General features: G+C 37.4%; 2 protein-coding genes across 3 annotated transcripts in view; one reads left to right on the top strand and one right to left on the bottom strand.

Annotated features, from left to right (window-relative positions):
• Window positions 1-2,491, bottom strand: part of LOC107733903 (phosphoinositide 3-kinase regulatory subunit 5-like) — a 31,147-nt gene extending 28,656 nt beyond the window's left edge. Inside the window, exon 1 of the mRNA XM_016545747.1 lies at window positions 2,260-2,491. The gene's annotated coding sequence lies outside the window, so the exon portion shown is untranslated. The remainder of the gene's footprint in view (window positions 1-2,259) is intronic.
• A 3,130-nt stretch (window positions 2,492-5,621) lies between these two features.
• LOC107733905 (netrin-1) overlaps window positions 5,622-20,578 on the top strand; it is a 56,981-nt gene continuing 42,024 nt past the window's right edge. For both annotated transcript variants that reach the window (XM_016545749.1, XM_016545748.1), the window contains exon 1: window positions 5,622-7,065. In XM_016545749.1, coding sequence (XP_016401235.1) covers window positions 6,045-7,065 — 1,021 coding nt within the window. In that variant the 5' untranslated portion in view covers window positions 5,622-6,044. The remainder of the gene's footprint in view (window positions 7,066-20,578) is intronic.

The following is a 20,578-nucleotide window of genomic DNA, read 5'->3' as shown; positions in this document are numbered from 1 at the left end:
TCATTATCTTTGTCAGCATTTTCCTCCTTGTCTCCTCTTTGGTTGTGTGTGTGAATTCTCCGTGCTGTTGCCGTTAGTCTTGTTTGTGTGTTTGTCAGTCGACTTCAGTTAGTCCAGTTTCCCTCTCGTTGGTCCTAGTTTCCTGGTCTCTGTGTTTTGTCTATAGTCTAGTACAGTCCTAGTGGTTTCATCCTTTTACTGTTAGTCCTGAACTCTTTTTCGTTTTTTTTCCCTTTTTATTTTGTTATCCTTGTGTCGTGAGAAGTTCCAGTTTTATTTGTTTTATTTTATTTTTTCTTTCGGTTTCAGCAAGGTCGCTGTCTTGTTTCTATTTTAGATTTTGGTTTATAGTTCCTGACCCTTTTTCCCCCCAAGTTTTTCAGAGGGTTATCCTTTTGTTTTGAGATTTCAGTTCTTATTTCTAGTACTTATTTTATCATTTGTTTTTTCTTTCAGTCTATTTTTTTTTTCCTACCCTCGTTATTTTGCCGTTCCCATTTTTGATCGGTGTCTTCTCTTGTCTCCCCTGTTGTCTGGTCATTGAGTGTGTCTGCCGAGTGGTTCCTGCCCTGCTACCTGTGTTCCCCCTGGTTGCGGATTCTCCTGACCTGGCAGACCTGTCTGGGGCTTCAAGAGTCACCACCCCCAGGGCCAAGCCTGTGGTGCCTTGAGCTGCTACCTTAGCCTCCTCTTGCCACTGAGTCTGGAGTTACCCCCCCATCCGTGACCAGCCCGTTCTCTTGTTGTGTACCCTGCCTTGTTGTGTGACTGTCTCCCTGCCTTATCCTGTTGTGTTCTAAGTCTGCTAATAAATTGTTTCCCTTGTCCATTCTGCAGTTGGGTCCTTCCTTGAAAACCTTGACAGTTAAAGTCATAAGTTCCCAGAAAAAAAATAATACTCAAGTAAATGTACTTAGTTACTGTCCGCCTCTGATTGTTTGTGTATTGCATTGTATTATAATGAAATATTTACAAGTATGCAAAATCTATTTCTTTCTGCTAAAATTAACCAAACCTACCATCACATGGTTTTAGCTGAACAGTAACATGATTTGATATTCCTCTCTCTTAAGTTGCTGATAGACAAGCACATGAATGCCAAAAAAAAATTAACTTCCTTATGAATGTATTAATAGAGTTTCTGTCAGATGCTGTTTGTGCATGAAAAGAAGTATCTCAGTACTTTAAAGCTGTTCTATCACACTTGCTCCTGTCAACTATACACTGAAGGCCAGTTCTTGCAGAGTTACTATGAACTTGAACTATGAACTATTGTATGCTATGGTGGAAATGAAAACAATATATCATTTGAATATTATAGACCGTATTACTAATTTGCAAGTAAAATGTAAAATTCATCAGCATCTATTTGCACTTAGTGGCTTATACTCCATCCTTACTTGGAAATATGTGTCCACTGCATCAAATATTATGAATTCGCAGTGCATTGGCCTCTAACTGGATCCAAAGCATATGGCTCTGCATAGAAGGAGCATCAGCTATATTTGTGGGATTGACTGTATTTTGCAACCAAGCACTTAGAATCTGCAGACTCTTGATAATGTTTATTTGTATATATACGTATTAAGAAAAATCATTTCAGTCATGCTATATTAGCACCCATTCATTATCTTAACGGATCTTCTGTGAGAACTAGAGCGCCTGCTATAAGTCTGCTGCTCGAACGTGATAAGATCTCCGAATTAGCCACTGTTTTTACATCTGACTGTTCGCCACAGAGGAAGCCTATGTGAATGGCTTGCAGTCTTCTTTTAAAAGACTGCTCTAACACAGTCTAAGTTTCATTACAGCTTACTGTCTAAAATTCTAAATCATTTAAGTAATAGAACCATGTATAATAACAGAACAGAACACCAGTGCTGTCACATAACTGAGCATATTACATGATTGCATTATTGTATTGCATACTGGTAGATAAATATCATTCAACAGATTACTGATTCAGAACAGCTGTCCTGCATGCCTTACTGCACAAAATCAGTGAATAGTAAAGTCTCCACCTGACATCCTAAGCTATGAACATCATCTGTCATAAAACTCCATTTAAAAGGTCATGGAGCATTGGGAGTCTTCACGTGTAAATATTTGACGTGGAGGAAGCAAAAAGTTTCTGATTCTGGCTAAAGCACATCATGTCCACTGACTTGGCCTTGTAATTCTGAGTTGTATTCCTTTCCTAGGCTATGAGCTGAGAATAAAATGATCATGGCATAGGAATGCACCACAGGCAACACTTACCTGGAGTTCTTATCCTCTTCCCATGATTTCTTGGCCTTTTATCAATGTGCGGGCTGAGGCGGAACCGATGTCCTTGCAGTGTAATCCAGCGCTTAAGATGAAAAGAGGTGGAAATGTAACCACATCCTTCAGCATCAGGTTATATCAGCCTACATAGGCACTGAACAACGGCAGCAACAACAGGAGCAGTTATATCAGCACGCCTGCCGTGCTGTAGTGCTACTAAACAGGAACTCAGAGAGAGAAGGTGCAGAAGAACTCAAAGAGGAAGACATGGGCTACATGTGTTCATGAGTGGGAGGAGGTTTGACTTACACACGCAGGCTTTGTTCTTTGACTGACATCTTAGTTTTATTGATGCTATGGATGGCAAACTGCCATGAATGGCAAGCTGTTCTTAAAAATAACAGCTTTTTGCCATTTACTGAACAATAATGTTGATATATTTCAAATGTTCACAAACATAAGAGAACCAAGATTCCATTATTAAAAACACAATATTTTATATTGTTTTTTTTTATAACTTTTTTTAAAGTTGAAATAATTTAACTAAGGTACACTTGTTAGGTACACACCATTTATTGTGTTGTTTGATATTGTTTTAAGATATTCAAATAATTAAATGACATGTGTTTTTATCAGACTTCTCTCTAGTCTAACTGCAGACTCAGCCTCTATACTCAGCATAAGATAAACTCTTAACTTCCCCAGAGGTCAAAATTTGCATTTTGTACCATAAGAGTGCCTCTCTCTGTCTGTCACTCTTTTGGTGACTTTTCGGTTTGTGACTGCTCTAAAGAAGGAACTTATCTGCTAACGCTTCCAGTCAGAGGAATCAGGACAGCGCAGGGCAGGATGCTTACAATATGTAATGGTAAATCCACAATAGCAAAAAAAAAATATGACAGGTGTTTTAGCTAATAGGCGACATGCTTTGGATGAGCTTGGTTTAGTGGAAATGAAATACTGCCATCTAGTGGTTCAACCGCGTTGCAGAACAACAAACGAACCGACATAGCAAGTAGGTGTTTAGGTTGCAGTAGATTAGTGTTGTATGAGTAATATTAAACAATGAGGGAAAGAGGGTAACATGTTAAAACTTACCGGTAAACTATCAAAACCAGTAACACGAGTTGAATATGTATTTTTGAGCTCGGACTTCCTCAAATGGAAGCCACAAATACAGAAAAGTCTGTATTCATTTGTAAACAAAATAAATAGTCTGCTCCTATATGTATCCTACATAAAATCACTTAAGGCCTGTTTGTAATAATATACAAATGTTCAGCATAATACAAGCACGTTAGTCCGCTCTTAAATAAATAAATAAATAATCTCTTTGAAAATATAACCTTGGTTTTATTTACATTTATTTACAAAACCTTTATTTACATTCACATAGATAATCTAATATTCAGAGTTCAGCTGAAACGCATTCTGACACTCATGCTATGTGCGCATGCGTCTTTCAGCACCTTGTTCAGTTAATCTCTCTCTCGAATCACCCGTATAAATACAGGCGATGCTTTACTTACTGTAAATCGCTAATGTAGGCCAGACAACCAGTGAATTTGAATGACCGTTTGATTAATTAATTTATCATTTGGTAGGCCTAGAGCTGAACATTGTTATTCCTAAAACGTTTGGAGGCCCAGTTGTAGCATTTAATATGTCGTTGTTATAGGTGAGAAAGCGCTTTATTTAAAAAAATAAAATAAAAACCCACTCTTTATCCTCACTCAGGGTGAGAATTACTGGAAGTGGCTCGGAGGAGTCTAACTCGTCATTATGAAAAGAGTAAACTGCATAGTCTACTTAGCAGTTCTATTTCAATCAAAGGCACGTCCTATTATAAATAACAAAGTAACCACGCAGAATACAATTTTGTCAGAGCATGAGTTATCTGGCGCCAAAAGTAGGCTATCGTTCTTTCTTTTTTTTTTTTTAGGTTACTCTAACAACGTAAGACCGTTCGTTCGTGTGCTTTCCACTGAAAAACTAGCCATTCTAGATGAGTAGGCTATATCAGATACATATAGACTATTGTTATTATTGTCATTGCTTTCTTTTTGTATGTAGCCTATTATAGCTTTGCATATCTTTGACGAAATTTTATTTGTAAATAAAAAATATAGGCCTAAAAAACTTTTATATTTATATAGCCTTTAATGATTTAAACAATGGACAGCCTACATTTGATAAATATATGATATAAAATGCATGCTCTGTAAAACCTGTGTTTTTGTAGGAACTAATAACAATACCTTTACTGAGCTACACTTTAAGACAAAATTGAACCCAGAAGTTGGCTAAATTTATTCAAACGTCCCTTTGTGGTGTCACCATTCTATTAATATGTAGTATTTATGATTATTAATAATAATATTTATTTATATTCATAAATACATTGGGCCTAAATATGCAAAAGACCTTGGGTCAAGGTATGGGTTAGTCTGTAGTAATTATAAAAAATAAAAACAATAAAAGTTTATGGTAGGCTATGTTCACGTTTAGATTTAAATTAATGTATTGAGAGAGAAAACATTTCATAAATTCCACATCCGATCTAAAAAGTGTTAAATGCGAAGACGTTAAGAAGTATTAGAAATGCGAAAATCCAGTTAAATTAGCTGTTATGGCTAACCAAAAGTTATTTGGTTTGTTGTCGCTGTTGCCTTTAATAATGGGAGGATTAGGCTATTAAATTGGTCACTAAAGAATTGGTAATTCATAACAATATAGCCTGTTAATCAAACACGTAAACCAAACTAAAGGAAGTCAAGTTTAACTTTGGATGGCTATAGATTAAATAATGAGGTAGCCTACCAACCGCAAATAACTCATTAATAAAAAAAAAAGTTAATTTTCCAAAACACAATGACCAAATAGACCCATAATAAAATTATAAATTGACATTGTCTTGCTGAAATCAGCATTATTTGCCTATTGTTGTACTCGATTTAGCCTATGTTGTTGCTAAAATAGCATTAGGCTATATTTTTAAAAATCTTTTTCTCTAAAGTCTCTCTACCCTTTATTTTATAAATGAAATAGACTACGCGACAATTAATTAGCCTGCAGAGCGAAGATAGCATACTGAATAGGCCTATGTTTTACAAATTTTCAAATTGCGCTTCTATTAGCCTATATTCTGTTCAATCCCCGTCTGCTGGTTTTATTGATAATCTACCAGTGGATGTCGTTGTTCTCTCGAGTGTCACTGCTTGAGATGAATGAACTCAAATCCCTGCGTAAAGACGCGTCTGGCTCTTTCTCCATAGAGCAGATACAGAGCGAGAGAAGAGAGAGAGAGAGAGTGTCTCCTATCTCACTTGAGCTCAAACTAACGGGATCTTCTTATATCCTCTACATGCGCAGATATTCAAGAACCAGACAAGTGAAAGCGCGTGTCCAATACACACGGGAAAAGAGAGCCAGCACGAACTGAGATTGTTTTGTGACTTTTCTGCTTTTGCTGAACTGTTTGACGGAGGTACAGTGACCTGTGTGGAGATTTCTCCAATTGCGATTTTCTGTAATTGCGAAAGCGTAAATATTGTCGGATCTTCCGTAGTGGTTTAGATCCGGGAGTTTGTCCATATGCTGGAGTCAGATTTAGATTCGCATTAGTTTGTTATTTGGCACCGGTTTGATCGCGGTGTCATATCGGCTGTGGATTGATCACGCTCAGACTGTCAACTGATTTTCCATCTGCAAACAGTGAAAGCATCTTCTCATTAGGACACGGCTGTGTTTCGGCACACAGGAGAGACTAAGGAAGGCGCATGATGATGTTGAGGGTCTCGGATGCTTTGGTCACTTTGGTGACTCTCTACTGTGTGGTCAAAGAGACTGTCGGCGGATACGGCATGAGCATGTTCGCGGCTCAGACCTCTCCACCGGATCCGTGCTACGACGAGAACGGTCACGCCAGAAGATGCATCCCCGATTTCGTCAACGCGGCGTTCGGGAAGGAAGTGCGCGCGTCCAGCACCTGCGGCAAAACACCGAGTCGGTACTGTGTGGTGACTGAGAAAGGGGATGAAAGGCACAGAAACTGCCACACGTGCGACGCGTCGGACCCAAAGAAATATCACCCACCTGCTTACCTAACCGACCTGAACAATCCTCACAACCTCACCTGCTGGCAGTCGGACAATTACATCCAGTATCCTCAAAACGTCACTTTAACATTGTCCCTGGGCAAGAAATTCGAGGTGACCTACGTGAGTTTGCAGTTCTGCACACCGCGACCAGAGTCCATGGCTATCTTTAAATCGATGGACTACGGAAAGTCCTGGGTGCCTTTCCAGTACTACTCGACCCAGTGTAGAAAGATGTTCAACAAGCCCAGCAAAGCCACGATCACTAAGCAAAACGAGCAAGAGGCCATCTGCACAGATTCTCACACCGACATGCACCCTCTCTCCGGCGGGTTGATCGCGTTCAGCACCCTGGACGGGCGACCCTCCGCGCACGACTTTGACAATTCACCCGTACTTCAGGACTGGGTGACCGCCACAGACATTAAAGTGACTTTCAGCCGACTGCACACTTTCGGAGACGAAAATGAGGATGACTCGGAGCTGGCCAGAGATTCCTATTTTTACGCCGTGTCAGACCTGCAGGTCGGAGGCAGATGTAAGTGTAATGGACACGCGTCACGGTGCGTCAAAGACCGGGATGGAAACCTGGTGTGCGAGTGCAAGCACAATACAGCCGGACCAGAGTGTGACAGATGCAAACCTTTTCACTATGACCGACCCTGGCAGCGCGCAACCGCCAGAGAAGCCAACGAATGTGTCGGTAGGTCCAACTTTTTATTTCTGCATCATTTTTGGAAAGCGCGAAGCCTAAGGCGAGAACACATCACCAAAGACATATCGTTGATCGTTCGTCGCACGTACAATTTGTTTGAGATGAGTTAGAAACCAGCCATGACTGCCAAGTAAAAAGTGCGGGTGTTTTCTTTTTAAATGCAAGCGTTTCGCTTCTAGTGAAGGGAACTTTCAGGACCATTACAGTACAACAATATAAGTGACAGATTTATGGAGAATTCACTAAATGATTTGGAGAAATTAAAACCTCTAAAGAAATTTAAAAACTCTAACTTTTTAAAACTTGAAATAATGGTTTGAAGGTAAGCAGCAAGTAGATTAGTGCTGTCAAAGTTTAACAAATATAATTTATTACGATTTATAACTATATGCAACAGCCGATTCTTACCAATCTCGGCATCGAACAGTTTGAATAAATGTCTTAGGAACATAATTAATGAATACATAGCTTCACTTTAAGGTATGTTTAGCAAACGGTTTTATGCATTATTAAATACAAGTTTACGTCAAAAATAAAACATTAATATGGAAGTTTAAGAAACCTAGGCTCGGCTTACATGTTTACTGTACGATTAATTTTAACAAAATGCGCTAAAATATATTTGAACAAAAAATGTGTATTCGTTTGTCCAATACAGCTTGTTAAGATGCGTGTTAATGTTTATTGTATAAGCAGTGCCATACGCAAGATATTTCTTTACTGTTTAAATGGTGATTTTTTTATTATTACTATTCATAGTGATTATTATTAGTTTAGGGCAACAATATTAGGATATATTCGGCATCATCCCGTATAATGTAAAAAAAAAAAAAAATCGGGAAAAGTGAACAGGTGTCTTTAGAGACTGAAGCGAGAAAGACAAACAGCTTATATATTTTGTCGTCTAAAGAGCAATGTGATCAAAGTCTGCAAACGAGCCGCCTCGTGTTTTGGCCCGTGCACTCAATTTTATCACTGTCATTAAAATACATTTTCAGACATATTCATTGCTTTCTTTCTTCTTCTTATTATTATTACTTTTCTTTGTTACTTATACTTTATTTATTCTCGTTATACTACAAACAAAATACAAATAAAAACTAAAATGATCGAATTAAGTTATATCAGACAGAGCTGGTAAGATTGCCAAATATATAATAAACTTAATTCGATCATTTTAGTTTTTATTTGTATTTTGTATTTTACATACTATTATCGTTGTTATTATTATAATTATTTATAATATTATTTATAAAATGAGTAATAATAAAAATACATTTTACATACACAGATATTTGAAACACAGTATCACTACATGACAAACTTAGCTGGAGGAACATGAATATTTAGTCTATTGCTTATGCCTAAAGTAAAGAAATAAAACCCATGACGCTTAATTGAATGGAGGAGGGACCTAATTCATAAATGAAATTAACTGTCATAATTTGCACTGAATTGTCTGGCTGCTCTTAAGATGGCCCAAACCATGCTGAAGTACTCTTAAAGCATACTGTTTATCAGCAGTCGGATACATAAGATAACTCTCTGGGTTATTAAAAGTGCTTATGGGTGCAGCTGATGCATATAATTCCTGTTGATTAAAACAGTCCTTAAAATAAAATAACATTAACACTGGAAATGCCCTTTGTGTATTTCTGTGATATTAAACAGAATATCTGTAATAAAAAAGCATCTGAAAAAGTCTGCATCCTAAAACGTGAAAAAGAATTATGATATTTTAACTATGCATCTGTTTATTGAGTCAGTTCAGTTCAATAGCAGAAAGACTTAAGCAGTGACTGTGCACTGTCATTTGGACATGCAAATAGTGTCTGGCTGTGCATAAACAAGTCTGAATCATAACTATAATGAAAAGAGCCTGATAGTCATCATCTGTCATCAATCACACATTTTGTAGCTAATTTTGCACCTGCCCAGTTAGTTTTCAATGCCTGTTTTAACTCATCTTAGAAAAGAAGAACTTGTTCTTCTTCTCCTCTCTCTGACTAAGCCCAACATGTATCTGTTCGCTGGAAATGTAAACAAACCAGTTGAGACGCCACTGTCACACAGCAGAAATGAATTTCTCCCCTGTATCCTTGACACTTTATTTTTATCGGGGCCTGCATGTGTGAGTCTTGCGTGGGGCACAAAAGATCGTCACTCTGAGCATCCATCTTGCTGTCAGCGAGCCAACGCTTTGCCGAACATTCCTCGGCTGTGTTTTTCCTGAGCGCAGTGCCATCAGATCCAGTGCCGAAATGTAAAGAAAGAACAAGAGAATGAAAAGAGAGGAGTGAAGGGGTGGGCAGCGTTAAAGCAAACAGAGCTTAAACAAGAGAAGAAAGAGCCGTGTGACACCTCTGAGCCAGGGCAGAACCCAAGGGAAAACGGTTGTGTGTGTGTGAGGGCCAAATGCAATCAAACACCTACAGAACACTAAGGCAACCTCTCATTCATAACCCAAGCTTAAATATGGAAATGTATGATGTAAATGATCTGACAGAGGGTTTGGTCCTCTTTCAGCAGTAATGTATGTAGGAGAAACATTCCAGCACGCTGGGGAGTATTTCAGTGCAATTGTCCTAATATGTGTTCATGTACTAGACCGAACTCTTACTGAAAGGAAATTTCACCAAAGCGCTTGAGTTGAACCGGGGGATGCTGTGCTATGAATTTCGCTTACTAAATATAATAAGAATACATATAGGAGAGATGGATTTGAAACAGAGATAATAAGGGAGGTTTTAAAGTGAGTGAAACATAGTGTGAGAGAGAGTGTTTAATAGATAGCGATCAATAAGCGGGACTGCAAAGAGACCTAGGTTTCACTTGAACTGCACTTAACTGATTGGATCCTTGAGTGGAAAAGGACCCCTATAAACCCCTGAGTGCCCTGTTAATGTGGCCTTACGATATTGATCAGCTTATGCCATTGAGAGGCATACGTTTTTAATGCATTGAGCCACAGTCTGAAGCCTGTCAAGAATACAAAGTGATGAGAGGAAGGCCATCCGAATGAAATGGGTATGTTACTCCGTACTTGGGGGAAAAATCACTTAAATCATTGCATTACATAAAAATCCTTTTAAAGTCACAGTTTTTTGTAGCACTTTATACATTACAGATTGTTTCAAAGCAAATTCACAGTAATAAACAGGAAAAGAACTGTGTTAATGTTGTAAATATTGTTCACCAGTTATGAAACAACTTCAATTTCAGCTGTTAAGCATATCTATAAAAGACACTAGCGTCATTATTCAGCTCAGTCAGTTCAGCTTGGCTTGTCCAGCATATACACTTTAATTGGACTACAATTTGCCTTTCCAATGTACACCTGGTGTGAAAAACAGACAGTGTGTATTTAGTCCTTCAATCATGCTATTACGCATTGTGTCATTTATACTTGTATAGAGTGTACAGTAACTCAGATACGCAATAACCTGCTGTAGCTTGATTATAACTGTGCATGTAAATGTACTTATAAAAGAGGATTTACTTACAAGTTTCGCTGGAGCAGACAAGATGAGGCAGTAAAATGTGAACGTTTTAGTAAAGGGAAGGAAATGTTTAAGAGCAATGTAATCTTGATGACAGAAGGATGTGTTGAATCTCAGACTGTGGTTTAAGATGAATCAGGGATGTTTCTCTGTCCTCTATTGTTGGAAGTAAAACAAATCGCTGTCAGAATCCAAATCGCTTCTCTTGTATTTCCCGCATGTACTTGTTTCTCTGTCACAAAGTTACATTTAACTCCCTAACACCCCTACAACTTAGCCAAACCACAATATGACTCTGCCAGTTCGAACATATTGTCTCACATAGTTACTGCATGATCTCCTTGAACATTAAATGCACACTTGGAAGTGTTTTAGAGCTCTCTTGGGCCTGAATCTGAAATACTTGCCTGGCAGTGCAGGTCGATCGATATTCTGAAGACATGAATTAGGTGACCCCCAACGGGGTAATCTCCCAGGACACGTTATTCACGTTTTAGAAGAAAATGAAGTACTGCCCGTTTGCTCTTCTCAAATGTAAATATGGAAATGTTCCTTCAGAAACTGAAATTCTGCCATCATTTACTCACCCTCATGTGGTTTCTAACTATGCAGAACAAAAAAGAAGATATTTGAAGAATGTTTCAGTTGTTTTGCCCATACAATAAAAGTCAGTGGAGTTTCAAGTTTTAAAATTGCCATAAAGTTAGTGTAAGAGTAATCCATGCTCCAGTGGTTTAATACGATTAATTTCTATGCTGAACAGACTGAAACATAAAGGGTTAGTTCACCTAAAAGAAAAGGTTCTGAAACATTGACACTTCATAAAGTCACTGTAAAGCATATTCATGTGTATTGAGTGGTTTAATCCAAGTCTTCTGAATAGACATGATCGCTTTATATGATGAACAGATTTAACTGTCTTTTATTCACATACTGATCATCGCATATACATATGGTAAACGGAAACCTAAACTTGTGTTTTGAAAATGAACGAATTACGAGTTTGGAATGACATGAGGTAGAGTAAATGACAGGATTTTTATTTTTGGGTGAACTATCCATTTAAGTAGTGATCCATTCTCAAATCAGATCAAATACTTAATCAACTCATGTTTACTCATACCATCATATCATACTCATATATATATGGCAACACATCAGTTATATCAAACATCAATTGGTGCTTGTGTCATGACGTTAAGTCAGGTGACAGGGAAGAACACATTGCCATTTGATTTGGACTCAGACATGGATTAAACCATTGGAGCTGTATGGTGCTTAAAGGTGTGCACCCCATTGACTTTCATTGTATGGACAAAAACAGCTGAAAATTTCTTCAGATATTTTCTTTGTTTGTATTTAGCAGAGAAAATCATACAGGTTACATACTGTACAGCAAATGTAAATAGAAGTTAAATTTTTGGTTTTTCTTTCTCTGAAAAATCAAAATTAAAGCACTATATTTAATATTAAAAAGTGATTTTAACATAAATCCTTTCATTCAGGAACACAGAAGGGTGATAAATTTGTTTGTCAGATTTCGTAGATAATCAGCCATCAGTAATCTCAGTGTTTGTGTGTTTGTCTATGTCAGTAACAGTAAAATACACTAGTTAATGTTTTAGCTGCCACGTGGCTTTTATAAATCAACGTCTCTAATCTTCAAAGCTGCCGCTGGATCAAATAGTCCCACCTATCAAGCAAAAGAGGGTGAGATGTGAGATTGTGAGAACCTTACGGAGCTTTTGCACTTTGCTCTGCTACCTCACTATTCTACCTCACTTCTGTTTAAAGGGGATGAATTACCATCGTAGTAGACGTGCAGCGGTTCATCCAGTGACCGCATTTCCCAGAACGCTTATCAGTGTTTACTGGCGTTCATCTTGTTTTGTAAACCACAGGCGAACAAGATCTTCTCATATGCATGTGATTCTTGTAGAGCAATTTTCAAAAGTGTCTTCAACATCATCTGCAGATGCATCAAACAAATACAGCAAACACCTAGCAGTTCTGAACCACCTGTTTGTGATTGTACAACATGAATGTTTTCCACTAGCAAGCTCATTAGCTCTTTCATGTTACTCCATACTGGCTGGCAGCTTTTTTGGACTTTTTTTTGACAGGAAGGGTGATCAAAAACAATGGTTTTGAGAGTTTGGAATCAGGCTGTGATGCACAAGCCCAGCCTCTTCAGGAGAACCAGAGATATAAGGGTGCATTGAGCTGGCTGTTGTAAACCTGTGGGGCAGGCTGTGTATTTTTGAGAAGGCCCAGACCTCCTGGCGAGATCAGTGCTGGCGGAAAGCCCATGCTGGGGCTCTGCTGCAGGGGGGTGAGTATATTTCCAGAGGAGAGCCTGGCTCTAGAGCCGAATACTCTGCAGCAAAGTCAACCTGATGCCTGCCAGGTTGCAACGCACTAGGCCCAAACCAGCCATCTGCATCTCGTTTAACTAGACGCCGCCACACACACACACACACACACACGGGCTCGGAAACATGAGCGTTAGCACACATATCGCGCTCACGCGGGATTCTATGTGTAAGAGTATGATAATGCTGCTTTGAATTCAAGGGAATCGTTCAGTATGCCTCTCCATCGGGATGCTCATAATTGATGGAGTGATACTGTGCCCAGTTTGTGAGAGAATACTATTAAAAATATCTGACGTCATTTTTTATGATTCCATTTTTAAATTGCTCGTAATTGTCAAGCTTTGAAAGAACCGAACACCAACGCTGATTGTAAATAGGAGTCAAAACAATTTATTCCTCAGTCTGACAATGTTTAACGCTGTCCAAAGTTCTGTCTTCCCATCTTACCACATGTAGTCGGAGCGCTTGAGCATTGTTTTGAAATACAATGATGTGCTTGTTATGCAAGGACACATCGACAGCTTCAGGCCGATGTATGAAAAGTGTATATTGACAGGATAGAAATATTTCAGGCAGAACGATGGCACATGAACAGAGAGAGCTGAATCCTGCTGGGACTGGCATTTAAAGCATTTTTTCATGACTCAATTCCAACTCCGAGGAGCAATATGCCTGATGTGTTAGTGCTCCTAATGTTGTTATTTTATGAACCAGTTGATTGTTTAATTATGAACACCTGATAATACTCACAGACTGTGTATGAGATCATCTAATGGGCAGTGAACCGACACACTGAGGAAGGCTTTCAGCTGAAACGTCTGCTAGTATACTGAATAAACATCTTAAAAGGCCATTAAAATGAGAAGATCTGAGAAGAAATGCATATTATTGTAATCATAACATGAAATCTGAGGAAGAAAATCTCTGCTTAGACAAAAAATGAATATCATCAAGATTTGGGATGCTTCAGATTCGGTTGATTACATCCAATAAATGTAGTGATGTGTTCAGCCATACGACATTTTCCCATTTGTAATAATCTCAGACTGGTAATGTCTGAGGCCTGCTGGATGTGAAAGTATTTTTCACTTTCAGCTTTAATATCCAATATTATCTTTGATGAATAACCTTACACGTGGAATCTGTGATAGAATGAATAATCAAAGAATGTTTTTGGATGGATAGCATGGAGACAGTTGGGATGGTTTGGATTTCTGAGTTACAAAGATTGTGAAATTATACATAAGCCTTACAGTTTGCCAGAAAAGCCAGTTATGACTTAAAATTGATGCCCAAATATGTCAGTATTTTGCTACACTTTTGGAGTATAAAATCAAGGTCATTCAGAGATTCAGAGTCATGCAAAATGAACCAAACAACTGCAACAACAACTTTTTCTTTTGTTTGTTGTGTGTGTAACAATATTGGCACTGCTTCATCCCACAAGGGGCTGAAAAGGGACATTTTCAAAAAAAAAAATAAATAAATAAAAAGTTACCACTGCACAGGACACTCTGACATACAAGGCAAAACAGCATGGTTAAGACTTTATATTGGCCATCTCAGCTTTCCTTAGGCAAAACATTCATTTTTGAGGCTTTTGGTTGATATTACTGGTCTGATACATAATGGAACACAGATTCCCTTTACAAGCCCAAGAAAAGAAAACCTTGAGCTTGTTTCTGAAAGGAGAATTTGAAAGTTTCAAGATGGAGACGTGTTCTTTTGAGCGTTTTGGTGGAAGCTGGGTTGCTTCTGCTCCAAACTGCTTCTCCTACACACTCTACAATGACTTATTCATGACTTATTATAACTACATTTGAAAAATTCAGAGAAAATATCACTTCACAGATTCAAAGCTGTTTCATAGGAACATGCGGAATGTCATCCCTCATTGTCTGCATTGTTAGTGTGATACAGAAATAAAGCAGTCTCCCCATCACTGACGGGAACCAGCTGAGGATAAATTGGCTGACTTTCACAACACAAACTTTGTGTCTCCTGCCTAGAAGTCTGATTCACACACAGAGTAAATCATACTAACTCAGATTTGAGATTTGTTTAATAATAAAAAAGGAGAATATACCTACATGAGCAATCAAACATACATGTGGGAACAGATGTGCTAACCGCCAGGTTATGCCCTGACATACAGTAACCACTTTTTACAGTATTCATTCAATAACATAATTGCAACCATAGCATGTTTTTGTCTTAGGTGTGTCTTATTCATTTCTAGCTGTTCCTTGGCTGTGAATTTTAGTGCTATAAGGATAGCTCTCTCATATATCATGCAATTGTGTAATTTATTGGCTGTTTCTGCATGAGCCTTGAGGGGAAAACACAGTCGACTTCACTCTTGATGGCATTAACACCTCTCTTAAATCACAGCGCTGCAGTGCTGTTCAGACTCACCCTTGTTGATACCTGTTTCCTCAGTCAGCGCCAGCCGGCATTGTTTATAGTAGGCACAGAAGAAGATTGTCTGCTCACCTATTGATGTCTGGCCCTCGAGGCGAAGAAACAGCTAAATGAATTAATTGAGCCTTTTATTCTATATGGAAAGCTTGTGTCAGCCTCTCTCAGCTGTGGTTTGGCAAAACAGGAATAAATGAGGGATGTTATGAAGATTCAGTGAGACAGATGATTGTGAGCAATTGAGCAATTTTTCTTTTTGGCACAAAGTACCAGTGAGTTTTACTTTTTACAGATGGAGACTTAAAATGTATGGTTCAATGGTTATTGTGAATTATTTTATTACAGATTTACTGGCAGTTGTTTTAAAAGTGATTCTATTTTACGTATTTAGTTTGTACTATGTCATTTACAGTGTATTATATATATATGTACTTCACACTCACACGTCACTATACACTCTTAAAAATAAAGGTGCTTAAAAGGTTCTTCACAGCGATGCCATAGAAGAACCATTTTTGGTTCCACAAAGAACCACTCAGTCAAAGGTTCTTTAAAGAACCATCTCTTTCTTACCTTTTTATAATCTGAAGAACCTTCTTTCGCCACAACGAACCTTTAGTGAAACAGAAAGGTTCTTCAGATGTTAAAGGTTCTTTATGGAACCATTTAGATAAAAATGTTCTTCTTTGGCATCGTGAAGCACCTTTATTTTTAAGAGTGTAGACCTGTCACACTGAAGAGCAAAACCAATGACAGTTCCAAACAGGTAACATGCACACACAAGAAAGAGAGTTTCTCAGCTCTATCATCACAGTCTGCCAGAATAAACATCAGCCGGATATTTTCCATTTAGTCTGCCAGGAGAATGTACTGCTGAGATTACAGTCAGGGATGCGACAGCTGAATAGAGTCAGAGTGAAGAGCCCATGACAAACATCTGTACCTCTATGTCTAAAACCAAATTCTTGTGGTCCTGAAAAGAGTATGTGATTTACTGAAGAAGCCCTGTTCATCTTCTCATGTTCTGTTTAAGGTCTGAGAGACCACAAAGGACATTTTAATAATCTGAAAATATGCACTACCATTCAAAACTATCGGCTCTGTAAGATTTTTTAAAATGTTTTTGAAAGCAGTCTATTATTTGACCAAAACACAGTAAAGTAGTAAAGTATATTGTGAATTATTAAAATGACTTTTTTTAAATGACAATTTAAAATGATTGTTTCCTATTTAAAATATAATTTATTCCTGTGATGGCAAAGCGAAATTTTCAGCAGCCATTACTCCAGTCTTGTTGTCACATGATTATTCTTTAATAATTTGGTGCTCAAGTAGCATATTTATTTAGTTATTTATTTATTTATTTATGAAAAACAGTTGTGCAGCATCATTTTTGTGTAAAACGTGATGATGTTTTTACTGTCATGATTGATCAATTCATGTGTTTTTTGCTGAATAAAAGTATTAATTTCTTTCCAAAATAAAAAGAAAAGAAAATAATTGATTTAATTAGATTTTTCTATAATGTGTTTTTGTTTAGGTAAAATTGCTCAATTAACTTTATTAAAATGATTACAAGTCAGATTTCTTAAAAGTCAGTGCTTTCATTGTGACAAAAAAGGAGAAAAAGAGTGGCAAGGCTGCAAAAATACCAGTTTACTAGGTTTTAATTACATCAGATGAATTTAGGAATAAGAATTTGATGAGAAAATAAGATTATTTTGGTATCTACTACAAGTATATTTTTGTTTTTTAAAAGTTCTTATTGTCCTTTTTAAAAAAAAAAAAAAAAAAAAAAAAACACAAGCAATTGCATAGATAACAGCGTCTGGAAGGAGGTATTCCCTGCTCTCTCCTTATGAGGTGAAACACAGGTCTGCTGCCGGCCTAGATTCATGGCCCTCGTGCTGGCGGCTGTTTTGAAGCCAGTTAAAGTGTCAGTACACTGTTAACACAGATCATAAACAGAGCTGTAAACAGTGCAGAAACGCTGACACATTCCATGTGCACTGCTCGGCGCGACCGTTCCTCTCCACATCTATTCTCCTCCATGACTTAAACTCTGTTGCCCGGGTATAGGTTCAGAATTGATGACCTCAGCTTAGGGTGGTTCCTGTGTGGAGGGCAAGTGTTTGGGCTGGATTCTCAGCCAAGCCAAACATACAGTGAAGGAAAAAAAGGAAATGAGCAGAGAAAGATATAAATTGTTCAAATGTGGGACAGTTCTAGCGTAAAGTAAAAAAATATGTCTATGCTGTTATGTAATGCAACAATGATACAATTGCACCTCTTGTTTTGTTAATATGTGTGTAAATATATGAAGAGTTTATTTGCAAAAACAGATAATAAAATTTACAAAAATTATGTTTTTATTATGTTATCATGTTTTTATTGTTTTATTGTGTTAGTTAGCTGTATTTTTTTGTTAATTTTTTAACCTAATCAAAATAAGCCAACTGCAGTTTGATTGAGATTAATTGGACTGCACAATGAAAAAAACATGATTGTTGGAAACTGTTAAAAATGGAGTAATCTGTTTTTGCAAATGAACTCTTCATTCATATATATATATATGTATATATATATATATATATATATATATATAAAATCTGAGGTCTCAAAATCCCAAATTCTCAAAGTTTATTATTAGGTAAAAATAATAATAGTACTTCTGAAAATTGGACAAAATTAAATGTGAAATAAAAACAAGAGTAACACTTTAGTTTAGGAACCAATTCTCACTATGAACTAGTTGCTTATTAGCATGCCTATTATTAACTTATTGACTGTTTATTAGTACATATAAAGCACACATTCTGCATGACCATATTCTACATACCTAATCCTACCCAATACCTTAACTTAACAACCACCCCACTAAGTATTAATAAGCAGCAAATTAAGAGTTTATTGAGGCAAATTTCGTAGTTAATGGTTTGTTAATAGCGAGTATTGGACTTTAAAACAAAGCATGACCAAAATAAGCAATTGGAAGGGAGTACCTGTACACAAATCTGAAAATTTTAAAATTTAAAATGCATTGCATTAATTTTAAAACCAAACACAATATAATGTTTTTCTTGGGGGATGTATGATAGATGTTAAGTTGAAATTTTGTGTATAATTTTGTCCCACCAATGAAAATAATTCCAAAAGCAGTCTGGAATGCTGCAAACACAGACAACAGATATTGGAATTTCCAGTAGTATATAAAACACCAGTTCTTTTTGAACTTAGCATGTCCAATCAAATTAGAGGCTAAAATGATTAAAGGGATAGTTCACCCAAAAATGAAAATTAGCCCATTATTTACTCACCCTCAAGCCATCCTAGGCGTATATGACTTCCTTCTTTCAGATGAATCCAATCGGAGTTATATTAAAAATTGTCTTTGATCTTCCAAGCTGTTTAAAATAGCAGTCAAGGGGTGTTGCAGTTCATCAGTCCAAAAGAAGGTGTTTTGGACTGATGAACTGCAACATCCGCTGACTGCCATTAAACAGCTTGGAAAATCAAAGACAATTTTTTATATTTATCCGACTGGATTCGTCTGAAAGAAGAAAGTCATATATACACCTAGGATGCCTTGAGGGTGAGTAATTCATGGGCTAATTTTCATTTTTGGGTGAACTAACCCTTTAAGTTGCTTTTTGGCTTGTCCTGTCTCACCTGCATGCAAACTATTCATGGTAGCATTTAGCGAATAAAGGAACAACACAGAGCTGGTAGTATACAGCATGTCTGCAGACTGAAAAACAGATCTGCATCTCTCTCGCTCCTTGTTTCTGTGGTACCACCTGAGGTGCGACCCTTGGCACTTAAGGCTTGATGGGTCCGGTAGGTTTGTCGACAGGACCACCAGTGGTGAGCATGAGCGCATCGTCCCCGAGGCAACAGTTGCCGCAGCAACTGGCTCTCTGTGATTAATGGCTGTATGAAATTACGTGTGTTTAGCCATACGCTTTGTCCCGGACCTCCTAGCCGGACCCCCTTGCACACCCCAGCAGACCTTCTGCCCTACCTCAGAGGAAAGTTATGAAGTACGCTCTGAAGGATGTAGTACTGTAAATATACTACAGGATTTAAGGTGAACACTAACTAATGACAGGTTTTGTAAGGTGCTCTGGCAAATATTGAGATAGCGCAGGAGAGACTGGAAGATGTTGGGACTATGCAAGTTTGATAAATGAGATACCTCTATTTGCATTTATGTAGAGGTAAGGAGCCAAAAGCCTGCTGACCCTCTTTTAAGAGATGGTGAATCTCGGTTTGAGGTAAACCGAGCTCTTCTCGCCTAATTTGAAGCAAATTTGTCTTTATTTACTCAAACTGTGGTACTTGAACATGACCATGTTTTGATTTGTAACTGTTTGTGGTTTTGAACTGCAGAGGCTTGTTCAAGATTCAACGGTACACAGAGCCATTGCTTAAGGCTATTGACTTAGATTAATACTCGACACTGTGAATGTATGTACTGGCATCAGAATGCTAAAACAAGGCTGATAGGTTAGTTTAGATACGATTTAAGAAAATCCTAGCAAACTGAAAGAATCTGGTGCTTTGGACAATGCTTTACAGTATTCAATCCAATACTACACAAAATACCAATCCAGGCTCATTGGAAAAACGTGCCTGAGGCCACGTTTCTGCAAAATTATGATATTATTACATAGCTTTTTGCATGTTTCATTACACAAAGTGAAATGTCCAGTGAGTGGCACTAAAAGCATGTTCACTTGTATCAGAAACAGATGAAGGTGATTCTGACAACATTTTATTACGTAGGTTGTTGTTTCGTGGCAGTTCAGAAATGAAATGTCTGCTATTTTGTTGAAAATAATGTACAACATACACTAAACCCTTCAATAAACCTATTTAATAGTTTTAATAAAGGCATGTGTGAGATAAAATGCATTTGCTGAAGCAAGAATATGATTTTATCTTTGTTCTACAAGTCTTTTAGCTCTTTTATTGTGACTCATGTTTATCTGGACTAGATCCGCACATGCAGTGTTGTATCAGGTGAAATACTGAGCAAGTTAACTACATCACAAAATACATATGGAGCTGGTTATGTAATGCAAATGTCAAAATGTGTAAGTTTACAAATTATGATCTATGGTAAAAGCATTCTGCGGTCATAATATAGTATTATATAATTATAATAATTATACATTAATAAATAGCCTGCCTTTGTAATCATAATTT

This window comes from Sinocyclocheilus rhinocerous, unplaced genomic scaffold, assembly GCF_001515625.1.
Source record: "Sinocyclocheilus rhinocerous isolate Xijiao unplaced genomic scaffold, SAMN03320098_v1.1 scaffold550, whole genome shotgun sequence".
Classification (NCBI taxonomy): domain Eukaryota; kingdom Metazoa; phylum Chordata; class Actinopteri; order Cypriniformes; family Cyprinidae; genus Sinocyclocheilus; species Sinocyclocheilus rhinocerous.
Note: the sequence above shows the minus strand (reverse complement) of the source record. Positions and strands in the feature narration are given on the sequence as shown.